The sequence below is a fragment of the Neofelis nebulosa genome, chromosome 10, assembly GCF_028018385.1.
Source record: "Neofelis nebulosa isolate mNeoNeb1 chromosome 10, mNeoNeb1.pri, whole genome shotgun sequence".
Lineage (NCBI taxonomy): Eukaryota > Metazoa > Chordata > Mammalia > Carnivora > Felidae > Neofelis > Neofelis nebulosa.
The window spans coordinates 49,575,701-49,591,682 of NC_080791.1; the positions used below are offsets into that span (position 1 = coordinate 49,575,701).

At 39.4% G+C, this 15,982-nt stretch overlaps 1 protein-coding gene across 5 annotated transcripts in view; it reads left to right on the plus strand.

The window, feature by feature from the left end:
* PRCP (prolylcarboxypeptidase) overlaps positions 1-15,982 on the plus strand; it is a 141,515-nt gene that overhangs the window by 157 nt on the left and 125,376 nt on the right. For 2 of the 5 annotated variants that reach the window (XR_009249654.1, XR_009249655.1), the window contains exons 1-2: positions 581-655; positions 926-1,107. Coding sequence is in view for 3 of the 5 variants with exons in the window: in XM_058687636.1 (XP_058543619.1) it covers positions 637-655; positions 926-1,107 (201 nt within the window). In the remaining 2 variants the exon portion in view is untranslated. Of the gene's footprint in view, positions 1-12; positions 456-580; positions 656-925; positions 1,108-15,982 lie in introns of those variants that run through there. The other 3 variants (XM_058687638.1, XM_058687636.1, XM_058687637.1) reach the window with 3 other exon arrangements.

The window sequence follows — 15,982 nt, forward strand, 5'->3', positions numbered from 1 at the left end:
TGGGGGGTAGCGCCTCTCCAATCGGGGTTCAGCAGGGTGACTGGAAAGAGGAGTGGTAGCTGGGCGAAAGGCGTTGGCGGCGCGGTGAAGACGGAAGGGAGGCTACCCGGAGCCGGGAGAAGAAAGGGGGGCGTATCCTGGGAGAAGGGCCCAGGACCAAGCGGGATTCGGGGGCTACCTGGGCGACTCCCGTTATGGGATGAGTTATGTAGGCAACATAGAAGTTTGGGGTGATTCATGAACAGAGAGTACCACAGGAGGTGGTTGGCTAACATACTGGAAGTGGGTGCAAGGAGCCAAGACCGAGTGGTCTGCGAAGCTGTGCTCCATTGCCTCCTGAGTCACCTAGTGCAAGTCCCCACACTTCTCGGAGTTTCAGTTTCTTCATCTGTAAATGGGAGTGGTAATCATACAGGACACACAAGATTGCTGCGCTGCTTGAGTTAAATGAGTTGGTATGTGTGCCATTATGCCTAGCGATAATAGTGACATGTAAAGAACGCTCAATAAATTGTCATGGTAGCTATTATTATTACCATTATATGGGGTTTGCTGAGGGCAAGGGGTGTGGCAGTGGGATTGAGGCAGACAGGGCATGGCAGGGAAAGGTAGGCTTGGGGAGCGCTCAAGGAAAGGATGGGATTCCGGCAGTCAGGTAGGAGGGGTCCTGAGATGGTAAGGGCAGACTTGAAGTGTGATCGCAATTAAGGTGGACTCTAAAGAGAGAGACTGCACGGGAGGAAAATAGAAAAGTTGCGGCGCCTTCTGGGACGCGGGCGGTGTGGTTTGGATTACCATGTTTGGGCTGTGTTGCTGTAGGGCAGAGTGGCTTTGGGTTTCACGGGGGAGGAGCCCATCTGCGGTGGGTGGAGCTTAGGACTCTAGCTCCCCGCATTTGCTGGTCTCGCTCCCACTCACTCTGCAGCTTCCACCCTGGCCATGGGTCGCCACACTGTCCTGCTCCTGCTCCTGGCTTTCCTGACACTTCGGGAGGGCATCTCCGTACCGCTGGCCCTGAGGGCCCTCAGCAATCTGCACAGGTCAGCCAGCTTCACATCCCGCCCCGCTGTACCCACGAAGTACACGGTTCACTACCTCCAACAGAAGGTAAGGCGAGGCGGGGCGGGGGTGGGAGAAGACTGGGGCTTCCCAGTCCCCCTGGGGCTTCCCAGGTCACCGGGCCTAACCCACCCCAGCTGAGGCACCGGAGCCCACCCGGAGTTTCAGACCCCTGGTGCCTAGGACTTGTCTAATCTTGGGCTCACAGTTTCCAGAGGGTGGCACCAAGCCCCAGTTCTTTTTAAAATCTCTTCTCCCATTACCAGTACTTTAATATCAGCCCTGGCTCCACACTCTCTAACGTAATTTGACTTCCCATCAAATTAAAATTATTTAATGCCAACTCTGGCTCCTACTGGTAGTGACAACCATCCTTTGTCCCAAAGCCGCCGTTAAGTACACACTTCCAATATCTTATTAGATAATATTTAGTATTCAGCCTAAAACACCAGTCATCTCATGCTCAGCTCACAGTTGATTTTGTAGCCCTTTTGTTGAGACTTGTTAACCTTTCCTAGGTGGCACAGTCCTTTAAGTATCTGACTCTTGATTTCAGCTCAGGTCATGACCTCAGGTTTGAGATGGAGCCCCACATCGGGCACTGTGCTGACAGCGTGAGCCTGCTTGGGATTCTCTGTTTCATTCTTTCTCTTTCTGCTCCTCCCCCACTCTCAAAATAAATAAACTTTTAAAAAAAAGGTTTTTAACTTTTCCTATTTTCCATAAGACTGAACATTTATGTAACCCATACTTGTAAAGGAAGCTGTAGAGGTATGTCAGGATTTGACGGTCAGCATGGGGCTGGGGGTTAGCATTTATATGGTTCTGAAGATTGAGTTTAAAGTAGGCTTGATGCCTTTGTGTTGGCTGAAGCATGAGGCACTCTACAAGTCTGGATGGAAAAGTACATCCTGTGTGAAATGACAGAATCCCTTACAATTCTGTATTTCTGGGGGCCTGTGTAAAGGTAGGCAAAGATTTGGGAAAGTTTTAGATTAGAAAGAATGCAAGAGTCTGAGGTTTGGCTTTTGGAGTAGCATAGATCAGCATTCCACTCTGCTAGCTCCGTGACCTTGGGAAGGATACAGTACCTCTCTGAACCCAGTTTCTTGATCTGGGGCTTTGGTGATGGTTGAATGAAAACAGATAACATGTCCCTAGCAGAATATCTGACCATGAGTAGACACTTATTAAAGTTCGGCTTATTGACCTATGTGAATTTTAATAGGAATTTGGGATAGAGGGGGTGCATGAATTTGTAACTGATAAGAAATGATTTTTAACCCGGAAATTTACATTAGAGTTTCTGAGGAAGAGAAAGCATTTTAATTTCAGCAGCGACACCAGGAAACGGGCCTTTTTCTCAAGCAGCTCACTTAAATTCACTCTCTAGGCTATGACTTCCTCATTTACAAATTGAGCAGTTTGAACAAGGAATGACATGTTACACACTGTACTGAGGAAAATTTAGGGCTCTTTGGGAAGCTATCTCAGAGAGGTGGTAAGTGAATGCCCAAGTGAGAGTGCTCCAGTAACCTCTCTCTCCCTGAACTCTTTGAGCCTGAACTTTATGCTTTGGTGTGTTTTATATATTTGTATTTTGTATATGACTATTTGCAGAGTTTCATTGGTAAAGTAAAATTGAAGGGAAACTATTGGAATGAGGGTGTCTGAAATCTCTTTAAAAATGATGAAAAAGAGAACTAGCAGCTGAAAAGGAACAAAAGGTGGGAGAGACCAAATGATCTGTGAGCACTTAATTTATATTCCTTCATTATAGATTACTTTTTTGACCACTTTACTGTTTAGAAACATAATTTAAGATCAGTTCTTTTTCCATTCTTGGTGGCTTGCAAAATCTGTTTGGCTTTACTCAGCTACCTTTGCCCTCTGGCTTAGCTTATATTTTAGGACACAGATCCCACGTATTTATTTATTACTATAATAATAATATCCATTACATCAGTTCCAATTGAATTTTATTTCATTTTTTGGAGAAAACTTCCACATATGTATTTATTGCATAATAATAGTTATAGTAGTTACCAATTCTGGACTGTAGATTTTTAGTTGGGACTTACCATGTCTGTATAAACTCAACTTGATTTTTTTTTTTTTTTTTTTTTTAGTTAGAGCACATGAAATATTTTTATGCCTTTTATTTTTTTCTTTTTTCAAGTTTTTATTTAAATTCCAGATGGTTTGGGGCGCCTGGATGGCGCAGTCGGTTAAGCGTCCGACTTCAGCCAGGTCACGATCTCGCGGTCCGTGAGTTCGAGCCCCGCGTCAGGCTCTGGGCTGATGGCTCGGAGCCTGGAGCCTGTTTCCGATTCTGTGTCTCCCTCTCTCTCTGCCCCTCCCCCGTTCATGCTGTGTCTCTCTCTGTCCAAAAATAAAAACGTTGAAAAAAATAAATAAATAAATAAATTCCAGATGGTTAACATACAGAGTAATTTTAGTTTCAGTGTGCTTTTATGCCTTTTAAAAATAAATGTTATTATTATAACTGTAAGCCTCAGTTTTTATTCAAGGCTTAATTTTTATAAAACCTTGTAATGATTTTCTTTATCTGTAGTTATATCTGTCCAGTTGACAAAGCTATTCCCAGCTATCCTTATATGAACATAAGCTCCATTTATGGTCTGGGTAAAAACGCCTTAGGGGAGGCCTTTTCCTCTCCTTTGCCCCCCAACACACACATATACTTTTAGCAACATAGAATGTAGACTCAATTGAATTTTACAGTGGTTAAAAATTCTATCTGGCATACCATGTCTCTTCTCCTAAAGTTAAACTCATACCTGTATCCCAATTGAAATGTCCCCTCTTCTGTGAAGTGTTCTTGACTTTAGGGCAACTTAGTTGATCTTTTTTTGCTCTGCAGACTTACTATTTTGGTGTGTCCCCCATACCTAGATAGCACACTCTAGTACCCAGAGTACCCATAAAAATTATAAAGTACAAAATACATATTTGTGGAGGGAGTGAATGAATGACTATCCAAAAAAGCCTAAACAAGGCAAAGTCTGTCATCATTTAATTGACACAAATCACTTATTTTTATTTTCATCTTTTACTTCTATTCTTTACTAATTATTTTTTCTCTTCTTTCAGAGTCTTCAAATGTTGTTGATTTAGTAGGAATATTTGATTTCTTTTATCCGAAGTAACTGAATCGGGAGACCAGAGAAAGGATAGTACCTCACTTGGTCACATCCAGGCTTTGGGCACATGTGTGATGCCAGTGTTGTAAGGGACTCCTTGGAATCCATGGCTTGTGGTTACAATGTTTCCCTACTTGTCATTACTCTTCACCTCTCACCCAAGCCTGTCACAGTAGAATTTGAGTACTGAGAGCATTTTACTATGTGATGTACTGGGAAAAGGGAATGGGTCCTTGGAGGCTCTCATTTTCCTCAGTGGTGACTTAGGAAACAGTATTCATTGTATTAATCAGATTTCTCTACAGAAACAGAACCAATAGAATGTGTCTGTGTGTGTCTGTGTGTCTCTCTTTTCACAGAGATTGATTTATTTTAAGGAATTAGCTCATGTTATTATGGAGGCCTGGTAAGTTCAAAATCTACAGGGGAGGCTGGCAGGCTGGACACCCAGAGAAGAGTTGCAATTTGAGACCAAAGAGAGCCTACTTGTATAATTCCTTCTTGCTCAGGAGAGGTCAGTCTTTTTTTTTTTTTTTTTTTTTTGCTATTCAGGCCCTCACCTGGTTGGATGAGGTCCACCGACATTATGGAGGGTAAATCTGCTTATTCAAAGTCCAGTGATTTAAATGTTAATCCTGTCCAAAAATATACTGTCATAGAAACATCCAGAATGTTTGACCAAATATCTGGACCCTATAGCCCAGCCAAGTTGACATGTAAAATTAACCATCACTTCTACCAAGGTTGTTTTGAGGGCCAGATATGGTAACCCATGAAAGCACATGCACAGTGCCTAGAACATGGTAGGAACTTAAGGAAAGTAATAGAGTAGTGCTGGTTTCTTCCCCACTCTGTCCTAAAACCACACTCCCATAGTGTTATCATTTCAGAGTGATCCAAATGCATGACCATTGTGGTAATGCCTCTTCTAGAAATTTAGTGGTCAGTCATCTATACTCAACTATTCCTATTTACTGACCAGTGTTTATGTTAGAATTCTGCATCTTCATGCAGCATTAAGCTCATGGCCACTGACTTCTGCAAGGCCTTCACACAGCTCCTTCCTTGCCTGCTGTGAGGTAATCCCATCAGTGGGCTGAACTATTTTTATTTGTGTTACAGCTTTACTTTCAGTTCCTACTCCAGGTTTTCCTTTCCCACTCATGTCACGGTGGCCCTAATGTCTAGTAAAATATTGCTCTTTTCCTCCTTTTTAGTTTTTGCCCTCTTCTCTTCTTATTATTAATTGGTTCATCTGTTGATGGTTTTCCCCTTATGGCCTGGAGCACATGTCACAAATATTATATGAACTGATTTCTGTTTTTAATCATGGAATCAATGCCAGAAGGGGTCTTAAAGATCATGTCGTCCATCCCTTAGATATGATGAAGTAACCTTGATCTAAATTATGGAGAGTCAGGAACTTGATAGAGATCGAATACCATACAAGTTTGAGAACAAATTCTGTTTCTCTGAGCATCTATTTTTATAATCAGCAAGATGGGGATAATTATATTATTCATCTCACAGATTTGTTGTGAAATGAGCTAGTATGTGTAAAGGGCTTAAATAGCACAGTTTATATCACTTCACTCAATAAATGGTAAATATTTTTATTTTATCTTGTGGTTTCTTAATGCATGTGGCTTTAATCTACCCCCTCTCCACACAGAATATTTAAATCATCACTTAGCATACCTAAAATAGTTATTTTGTAAAATATGAAAATCTGTATGAACTTTTCAGTTACACAATAGTAATATATGCCTTTTTATCCGTGGGATATAATTTAATACACTTAGAAATAAGGCAAAGAAATTAACTCTTTCCTTGTTTGAAACAATTTTCTTTTACGTAAGACTGATACATAACAGAAAGCATATAAGCTATTTCTATTATTTTTTTCCTGTTCTATTTTGTGTTTTGGTAAATTGTGGAGGGGACAATATGACAGTGAATGCATTATTTTAGGTTTTTCAAGTATCTTCTCTTTTTGATACTAATACTAAATCTAACACTAACTTTCTAATAGCTCTCAATGTTTTACTAGTTAATGCTAAAATGTAATTTCAGTAAAAATTAATTTTAAGGTTTTGCTCTGTCATATTTATGTTCCTCTGCAGCATATTACAAGGACTTTAAGTACTTAAACATTTTCAAAGTTTGGGTTCTAGTATCAACCAGACTTGTTACTAACTCATATAATGACCTGGGACAAGTTGCTTACCTCTAGATCTCAGTGTAAGGTCTCTTATGTAAGATAAGAGGATTCCATATGCAATCTGTGATACATTTGTAATTCTGTTCACTGAGTGCCTCCTGTCTGTATGGCCCTATATCAGGATCAGTGGGGATTTGAATACAAGTTGTGTTTTTTATCCTTGCCGTTAATTGCATTTGGCACAGCAGACATAAACAATTTTTCCATCTGAACTTTGAATTAGACACAGACTCATATAAAGGGTTTTTTTTAATTAAAATTACTTAGCTCTATGGGGCACCTGGGTGGCTCAGTTGGTTGAGCGTCTTGACTTCAGCTCAGGTCATGATCTCGCTGTCTGTGAATTTGGGCCCCACATCAGGCTCTGTGCCGACAGCTCAGAGCCTGGAGCCTGTTTTAGATTCTGTGTCTCCCTCTGTCTCCGGCCCTCCCCCACTCACTCTCTGTCTCTGAAAAATGAACAAACCTTAAAAAAAATTTTTTTTTAATTACTTAGCTCTACAGTATTTATAACATAGAACACTATATTTATGATTTTGAAGTTTGCTTGGTTATGGGTGGATTGGAGAAGAAAGAAGAATCATAGGGAAGAAGAATACTTTGATGATATGTCTTATTTGTCTTCATATTCCTAGTGCATTGCACAGTGCCATCTGCATAATAGTTCTTTTTTTTTTAATGTTTATTTGTTTGTTTGTTTTTGGGGGGAGGGCAACAGCAGGGGGAAGTAGAGAGAGAATCCCAAGCAGGCTCCATGCTATCACCATGGATCCCAATGTGGGGCTTGAACCCACAAGTCATGAGATCATGACCTGAGTCGAAATCAAGAGTTGGATGCTTAACTGATGAGTCACCCAGGTGTGCCTACATAATAGTTCTTAATAAAGATTTTCTTTGAATGGAAAAAATTGGCTAAAAATTAAAATGAATAAGGAGTAAGAGGAGGGAGAATAAAATGAAATGTGCAGTATATAAATGTCTAATGCACTGATAATACTAGTAATCTGCTACTGTTGATTGAAAACTTTATATGCCCTTGGTTTTTTGTTTTTGATTTTTTAAAGTTTATTTATTTATTTTGAGAGAGAAAGAGAGAGCGTAAGCAGGGGAGGGGCAGAAAGAGAGGGAGAGATAATTCCAAGCAGGGTCCACACTGTCAACACAGAACCCAATATGGGGCTCTAACTCATGAACTGTGAGATCATGACTTAAGCAGAAATCATGAGTTGGACACTCAACCGACTGAGCCACCCAGGTGCCCCTTATATGCCATAGGTTTTGAGTACTTAATAGACATTCATTTATTTAATTTCTATAGCAGTCCTATGAGGTAGATGCTATTATTATTCCACTTTATAGTTGAGAGAATGATCACACAGAAATGTTGAGTTACATGTTCAAGATGCACTGTCCCATTTTGTCTTTCTGAAAATAAACTCTAACGAGTTTCTAGTTCTAAAATAAATGTTATAACCTTGCTTGTTATACTAGTTGGGATAGGATAGGTTATGCTGCTGTAGCAGAACCCCAAAAATTTAGTGACTTAACCCCCCGAAAATTTATTACTCAAATTGTATTTCCATTGGGGTGAGCAGAGGGTTCCCTTATTACATTCACTTCAAGACTAAAGGACTTACGGAAGCTTCCTCTCAACATATACTTTCATGATCACCATAGCAGTGGAAAAAGAACATGAAATGATAATAAATGTTCCAGTCTGGAAATGGCACATTCATTTCATAATTCATTGGCCCAAACAGACTACATTGCTGCATCTGAGGACAGGGTGGGAAGACAAAAAATACTGATTCTGGAGTGCCTAGAAGGAGAAACAGCACTAATGACTACCATACTCATTCAGTCTCTTACCCACCCACCCATCCACCTACTCACTGTTCATCTAATTCCTTTTATATGTCAGGCACTGGACTAGGTCCCAGGAAGGCAGAGATGATTATATTCTGGAAGACCTCACATACTTGTTGGCCACTGCAGTCATACATACTTAAGCTTGTATCTGAAAAATATGGAAAAGGACTAATATATTTGTAATGTAGATTACTTCAAAAAGTCCCTGAAGTAAGGCTGGTCTACTTAATATTTTCTTGCTCAACTTACCCTTATCATGATAGTTCACTGACCTGATGTATATAAACATTGGAGCATGTGGTAAATAAAGGAATTTATTTATTCATACTGTCATTCAGTAATTGAAAAAGATTGTTTTGGCTTTTTTTTCATAATAAAGGAAACAAAATTGACATAGAGATTTATGTAAAAAATCTGATGTATGCTTTGTAAATGTTCATCAAAGGGACAATTTTGCATTGACAGTGTGTATGTGATTGGGATGTTTATAAAATTTGTTTTTTTTAAAATATTTTTTATTATGATTCACAATTTAAGAAGAGTCATAGTTGTTTATGAGCGGTGAATGAATAAACATTTATTGTCTTATCTGGGCCAGGTATTATTATAAACTCTTTTATATCCTACTTTTAATTATTACAATCACTTTTAAAAATAAATACTTTTTTAAAGTTATTTATTTATTTTGAGAGAGAGAGAAAGAGAGAACATGCAGAGGAGGGGCAGAGAGATGGGGGGAGAGAATCCCAAGCTGGCTCTGCTAACAGCACAGTCGGACTCAGTCTCATGAACTATGAGATCATTCAATCTTTACAACAACCCTGTGAGGTAGATATCATGCTCAATTTTAGAGGTGAAACTAAGAAGGTTCAGAAAAATCAAAAGAAGAAATATTCAAAATATCCCACTTGTCAATTTGCTGGTTTCTCAATCCCAAATTGTAAATGATTTATTATATATCCATAAAAGGGAATATTATTGTCTCTTGAAAATGGTGGCCTTGAAGTATATCTGGTAGTGTGGGGAGATGTTCATCAATTAATGATAAGTGAAAAAAGCAAAATAGAAAACTTGAATGCACAATGTGTTTCCAAATTCATTTACTCAATTTTTGTTAAGTTCCTACTTTTTGCAAGGCTCTTCTAGGCACTGGGGGAAGAGCATTCAAGGCGTAGAAAAGAGTAAGTACAAAAACCCTAAGGTAGGTGTGTGCCTGGTGGGAACAACTACAAGGAGGCCAGTATGGCTGGAAAGATGTACCCAAGGAGAGAATAGTAGGGGATGAAGATAGTGAAGAGGAAAGAGAACATAAATACTTCACTAGCAGAGAAGGAAAGTAAATGGACTAGGAAAATGCAGTGTGATGCAGGCAGCTTTGAAGCCTCATACATATTAGACCATTTGACAGGCTGTGTGTTTCTCTAGCTACATTTACTTTCTTGGGTATGAGTGAGAAGTTGGTGGAAAATTCTTTTTAGCCAGGATTATCCTTTTGCCAAATCAATAAAAGAAAGTCAGAGAGAGACATGGGGACTGAGGGGCATATGCAAGGGAGTAATTTACTCATTGACCATGAAATTTAAGCCAAGTCAGAAAGGGAGTGAGGATGGGGTGAGGGACAGTAAAAGGTAGATTATATGAGGTTGAAGGCCCTCCTTGCTTCCTTCAGTGCTCCCTCTACTGTAGTCCCTATGGGTCACATTAATCACATCTCCTCCCATCAAGCCCCTTTTCTGCTCAGAGCCTGCAATGATTCCTTATTGTTTGCTTTATTTAGAATAAAATCCTGTAGCATTCAAGGCCTTCCACCTTGTGACCCCAACCCACCTTTCCAGTGTGTTAATCTATTCTTCACACACGCTCATTCTTTTCCTGTTTCCTTGATTTAGCCCATATTGTTCCTTTGGCCTGGAGTACCTTTCCCAATGCTGTCCCTGCTTTACCAATCCCATTCATTTTTTAAGCCCCATCTCAGATACTGTCTGCTTCCTCCATGAGACATTTCTTAATATCCTGGAAAGTGTGTGAAAGTCAAATCTTTGTTTGTACTTCTCTCATGGCATGTGTCTTATTCTAGCCTTGCTTTAAAATCTTTTGTACCCTTGTCTTACTCCGTTTTTAAAGCAGAAACTCTGTCTTGTATCCATAGTCCTCTATAGAATGCTGCCCATAGTTTTACATAGTTTTTATAGTTTTATAGAGTATCATTTTTACAAATGCTTGTTGAATCTGTATCTTTCTCCCTCTCCCTTTTCCTGCTTCTCTACATATTGAGGTAAGGGAGGGGTGTGTGTGTGTGTGTGTGTGTGTGTGTGTGTGTGTGTGTAGGGAGGGAAACAGTATAGAAGCTTGATTCTCAACTGTCTAAATCCTTTTGGGAAACATTATAGAATGCCAGGCAAATAAAAACAGGCCCACTTCTTCACATTCTCTTATTTTCACGATCTGGAAGCTGTAGCTAGTTATCTGTACTGACCCTTCTCATATATGTACAGAGAAAGAATAGTGGGAGGGAGTGCAGCAATTTCTGTTTGCTCTTTCAATTGTGTATGGGTGAGGGCCAGGGAAAGGGTAAAGGATGAAGACATTAGGAAAAATGTCCCCCTAAAGCCTACTTTTGTGGCAATTCTATACTGCCCATATTTATTAGAGAGCTAAGGTAAAAGGCAGTACTTTTTATGATTTGGGTTTGCATTTGCAATAAGAAGCCAGTTAGCTATGTGTATTTGTAAATCCATACTTTCTATTACATATGTGTCAGTTCTAGGTTGCCACTCAGTGCTGTACCTGAAGAGGATCAGCTGTTGTGTCTCTGTCAAGCTCACAATGTTCTCTTTCCTGTTGCTCATGTTGTGGGGTCTGCCCACGTGGGTTAGGAAAAGGCAGATTTATTAAAGTACAGTTTCCTTAGGAGCTTTCCCTGAGCAGCTCTTCAAGTTGGTTGTATGATACAGGGAAATATCATTCTGTTATAGCAGAGAGGATATCTAACATTTATATAGTAAAACAGCACAGTTGTATGTTCATTCAGAAACATTTACTGGCTCTTCCTATGTGCCACACGTTGTGTTAATAAATGGGGATAAGTGGAAAGCAAAGACAGACCTCATGAAGTTTACAGTTTAGTGGGAAAAAAACACAATAACAAGTAATTGCAAGTGGGACAACACATGCTTTAAGGAAGTAATTTGCTGTGGGATCTACGATGGAGTCCTGAGTCCTGAGTCTTGGGTATTAGAGAAACCTATAGGCAGCTATAATATCAAAGCAGAGACTGGGAAGCTGAGCAGGAGTTAGCCAGGAGAAGGGAGATGATTGAGATTTCTGTCCAGGTAGAGGGTGTATCATGTATAAGATCCTAAGATAGAAAAGAGCAGTCTATGTTGGAGGAACCGAAAGTTCAGTAAGACTGGGAGAGGCAAGAAGTTGGCCCTCAACAGTGTGAGGTCAGTATTGTCACTCTTTCCATTTGCACATGCATGGTATGGGTATTCCTTCTCTGAATCTGTCATTGACTTTAAGAATATAACTTGATGTTGAAGTGGTAAGGGGCAAAGCACTGCTTTGCTGACCAGAGTAAATGCATTCACCTTGTGACAGATACTGCATAAGTGTTCTTTTTTTGTTGTTATTTATTTATTTATTTATTTATTTATTTATTTATTTATTATATGAAATTTATTGTCAAATTAGTTTCCATACAACACCCAGTGCTCATCCCAAAAGAAACATAAGTGTTCTTAATATATTTATCTTCCTTGCAAGGAGGTACTACCTTTCTTTTTATAGAGAAATAAAGGGCTCAGAGGTAAAGTAATGTGTCTGTGATCACATAGCTAATAAGTGGTAGTACCAGGATTTAAACTGAGCTCTGTTGAAATCAGAGCTCTTGATCGATGTTGCTTCTGTACTAACTGTATTTCTGGAATAGACAGAAGTTTGTGTAACTCATTGCCTTAATTAGAGATAGTGTGGAAGTCACATTAAAAAAATTTTTTTTAATGTTTATTTATTTTTGAGAGAGACAGTGTGAGTGCGGGAGGGGCAGAGAGAGAGAGGGAGACAGAGGATCTGAAGCAGGCTCTGAGCTCACAGCACAGAGATCATGACCTGAGCGGATATGATAACGAACTGAGCCACCCAGGTGCCCTGGCGGTCACATTTGTTAAGGAAATCTAGATTAAACAGTAATAAAGTAGAATAAAAGGAATCTTAATTCTCTAGCACTAGGTTGGTTAATTTTGGAGAGAAAAAAAATCATAATGGAGGTTTTAATAATACAGAACTTTCTTCTGACTTGGCTTTTGTGTTACAGAAAGAATACTTTTACATGAATGGGCTTTAAATAAATGAACCATGTTAACAGGAGAAGGGAAGTATGAAACCTTCTAAGATATAGACTGTGAGGTATTTGTGGGTGGCTCTATACATTCTAGACTAAAGGATGTTAAGAGACCTCCACTGATGATCCCAAAAAAGGTACTATCCAAGGAAATAAAGGAGGAGACTAAAGTGGTAGGTCAGGAGTGAGGTCACTGCTTTAGAAATTGTCCCTATAAATTTGGTGCTCAGTACAGTTTATCCTAATTCCGTTAAGGAAACCTCCTTTTTAAGCTTTCCCAACAGTCTGTGTACAAAATTGGCCTTGGAGTATGTTGAAGTTCACATAAATGTTCCTCCTCTATGCTGCATGGACTGGTCACTGCTATATATTCATCTTCTACTCCACTTGAATGTTCCTCTCTTTTCCAGTAACTCAAAGGAACAGAGGTCACCCTTTGGCACTTGGTTTTCGAAAGTCTTCCTTGATTAGAAAGTCAAATCCAGGGGTGCCTGGGTTGATTGAGCATCTGACTCTTGATTTCGTCTGGGGTCATTTCATCCCAGGGTTGTGGGATTGAATCCCGCTTTGGGCTCTATGCTGAGCTTAGAGCCTGCTTGGAGTTCTCTCTCTGTCTCTCTCTGTCTCCCTCTCACTTTGCCCCTCTCCTCTGCTGTGCTTTCTCTCTCTTAAATAAAAGAGGGCACCTGGGTAGCTCAGTCGTTTGAGTGTCCGACTCTGGCTTAGGTCATGATCTCATGGTTCGTGGGTTCAAGCCCTGCTTCGGACTCTGTGCCGACAGTTCAGAGCCTAGAGCCTGCTTTGGATTCTGTGTCCCCCCTCTCTCTCTGCCCCTCCCCTGCTCATGCTTTGTCTCTTCCTGTCTCTCAAAAGTGAATAAAGATTAAAAAATTTTAAGGGGGAGGGGTAAAAAAAATAATAAAATAAAAGAAATAAAAAAAAAAAAAGTTCAGTTAACCAGACCTAGGTATTTTGTTTTCTATAAAAGCCTGGATAGTAGTCTCATCTTTAAACATGGTGCTTAGAATGATAGTGTTATTCTTCTGTTTAATAAAGTGTTATTATTTTAAAGGATATTAGACTGAAAATTTAAGCTAATATCTTTAACAACTTTTATGAGAAACCTGGCTGTTTGAATCATGATTGTAATTCTATTATTCTGATACCTTAGAGGAAATAAGTAGTGCTTTGAGATGTGGATTTATAATCTTCAGCATATGAGGTGATGAAAGTGATGTCACAGATTATTTTAAAATTCTTTAGAAGTGGATATTCAGTCATGTTTTATTTCTGTGATATATACTTTTCCTCAGAGCTATACAATTCATACAGTGATGAATGTGTACTAAAGGTATATTGTACTGTCACAGGACTGGATTGAAAGTCAAAAGCAGAAACATATCACATATCAGGCCACATGATATTTGGTGTGTAAGAGGCTCTTACTGTCATCAAGTCATTGCTTTTTTGCTGTCTTCAGTTCCATGATTACTGCAAGTTTTTTTCTTAATTTCACTTTGCAAGGTCATATTGTTTTAAGTGGTGAAACCAATGTTGCACTCTGTATGTTAACTAACTAGGATTTAAATAAAAATTTGAAAAGAAAAAAATACTGTTTTAAGTGAATAGTCAGAACAAATTGCTAGAGTTTTAATGTCACAATTTCTTTATCATATGTAGTACTATTAAACACATAACATACCATTGTAGATGTTTGTGTGTGTATTTGGCAGTGGTTTCAGATTGGGGAGGTGCATGCTAATAAAATATACTCTACAAAATGTCCTAGTAATACATCAAGCTCTGACTTCATGTAGCTCTTTGCTAGGCACTCGCATGCATGCATTACCCAACTTAATCAACATAAGACCTCTCTAAGATAGGCAGTGTTTTTTCATTTTACGTCCAAGAAAACAAGCCCAAAGACATGATGTAACTTGTTCAAATTCAAATAGCTCTAGTAGTTGGCAGAACCGGTACTCAAACCCAGATCTGTCTGCAAATTCCTTTCTCTTTCTGCAACGTCACAGGACATTCATTTATGGTTTTCTGGAGGTGGCGGGGGCGGGGGAGGAACAGTTTTTGAAAGATATGCTTGGTGCTGGTCAGATTTTATTAGTGCAAAAGCAAGTGTCTGCGTGTGTGTGTGCATTTAAACCTTGCCACACACTGGTATTTTTTATTAAGTTTTCCTGGTGGTGTATGACTGCAGGTTTGGCCAGCATCATTGTGATTTAATAACCTAATTTAAACAAGGAACTACAACCCAAACAATGGCTCTGATTCAGCTCAGAAGAAAGTGAGGAAGTACTTGTTATCATTTGTCAGTGAATTCTTATTTTTATGCAGTTTGAACCATGGGTCACACTGCAGACACTATCCTTTAAGACTGTCGGAAACCTTTGTCATTTCCTGAGCACTGATGGCCTCTTCCTTCGAGGGAGCTGCTCATGTAACAATTTCAGAAAGCAGTGATGATGACTCCCTTCTCCTCTGCCTACGATGCTTCCTTTCTCTTAAACAATTAGCTTTAAATGACAATGACTGGTGAGGGTAGTGCAGACCTAAACAGGCTTTTTGTTTGCCTTTTTATATAGTGTGATTTCTAGAAAATGACCACAGTTTAAAAGAGAAGAGAATTAATATTTGCTGACCACCTCTCCATGATCTCTTCAAGGGCAGCAACCTTGGGTCTCATTCATCTGTGGATCTGGGAGGGTGCAGTACCAAGCTCTGTACATGTGGAGCTGAGCTGATAGAATGACACTGCATGTCATGTTCTCTGTTATTGAAAACGTTAATTGCAAATAAACATTAGGCAAGGTATAGAAGAGCCTATTGCTGTTACTTACATACACCCAGTGCTTTGGTTCATCTCTGAAGAATTTGAGTGTAACATGATGAAATGAATATTGGCTAAGATGCTTGGGGACTTACTCTCCAAAAAATATGGATCACGGTTTTCAAAGATTTCCAAAAGGGCTTTTTGCAGTTAAATTCCGTAACATTGCCAAACCCTTTTCTTGGTTTGAATTTATAGTCATTTATCTATAGTCTCTGTTCTCCAGATGATCTTTCTCCATTTCATACTCCAGCCAAGCATATACATACATTTACTCTTTCCTGTTGGTATTCCTCTGAAGATCTATTCTTTAAATACTTCTTTGATCTTCAAGACATCTGGCTTGTTTAGCACTTGCTTGTTCCCTTCTGTTATAAAATATTCCCCTCCAGGAAGCCCTTCTTTGTTAATTGGAAAAGGAGTGAAGTCTTCTGCTGTTTTTTTTGCTTCTATTTCACACTCCAATTCATTCACTGCCCTTTGCT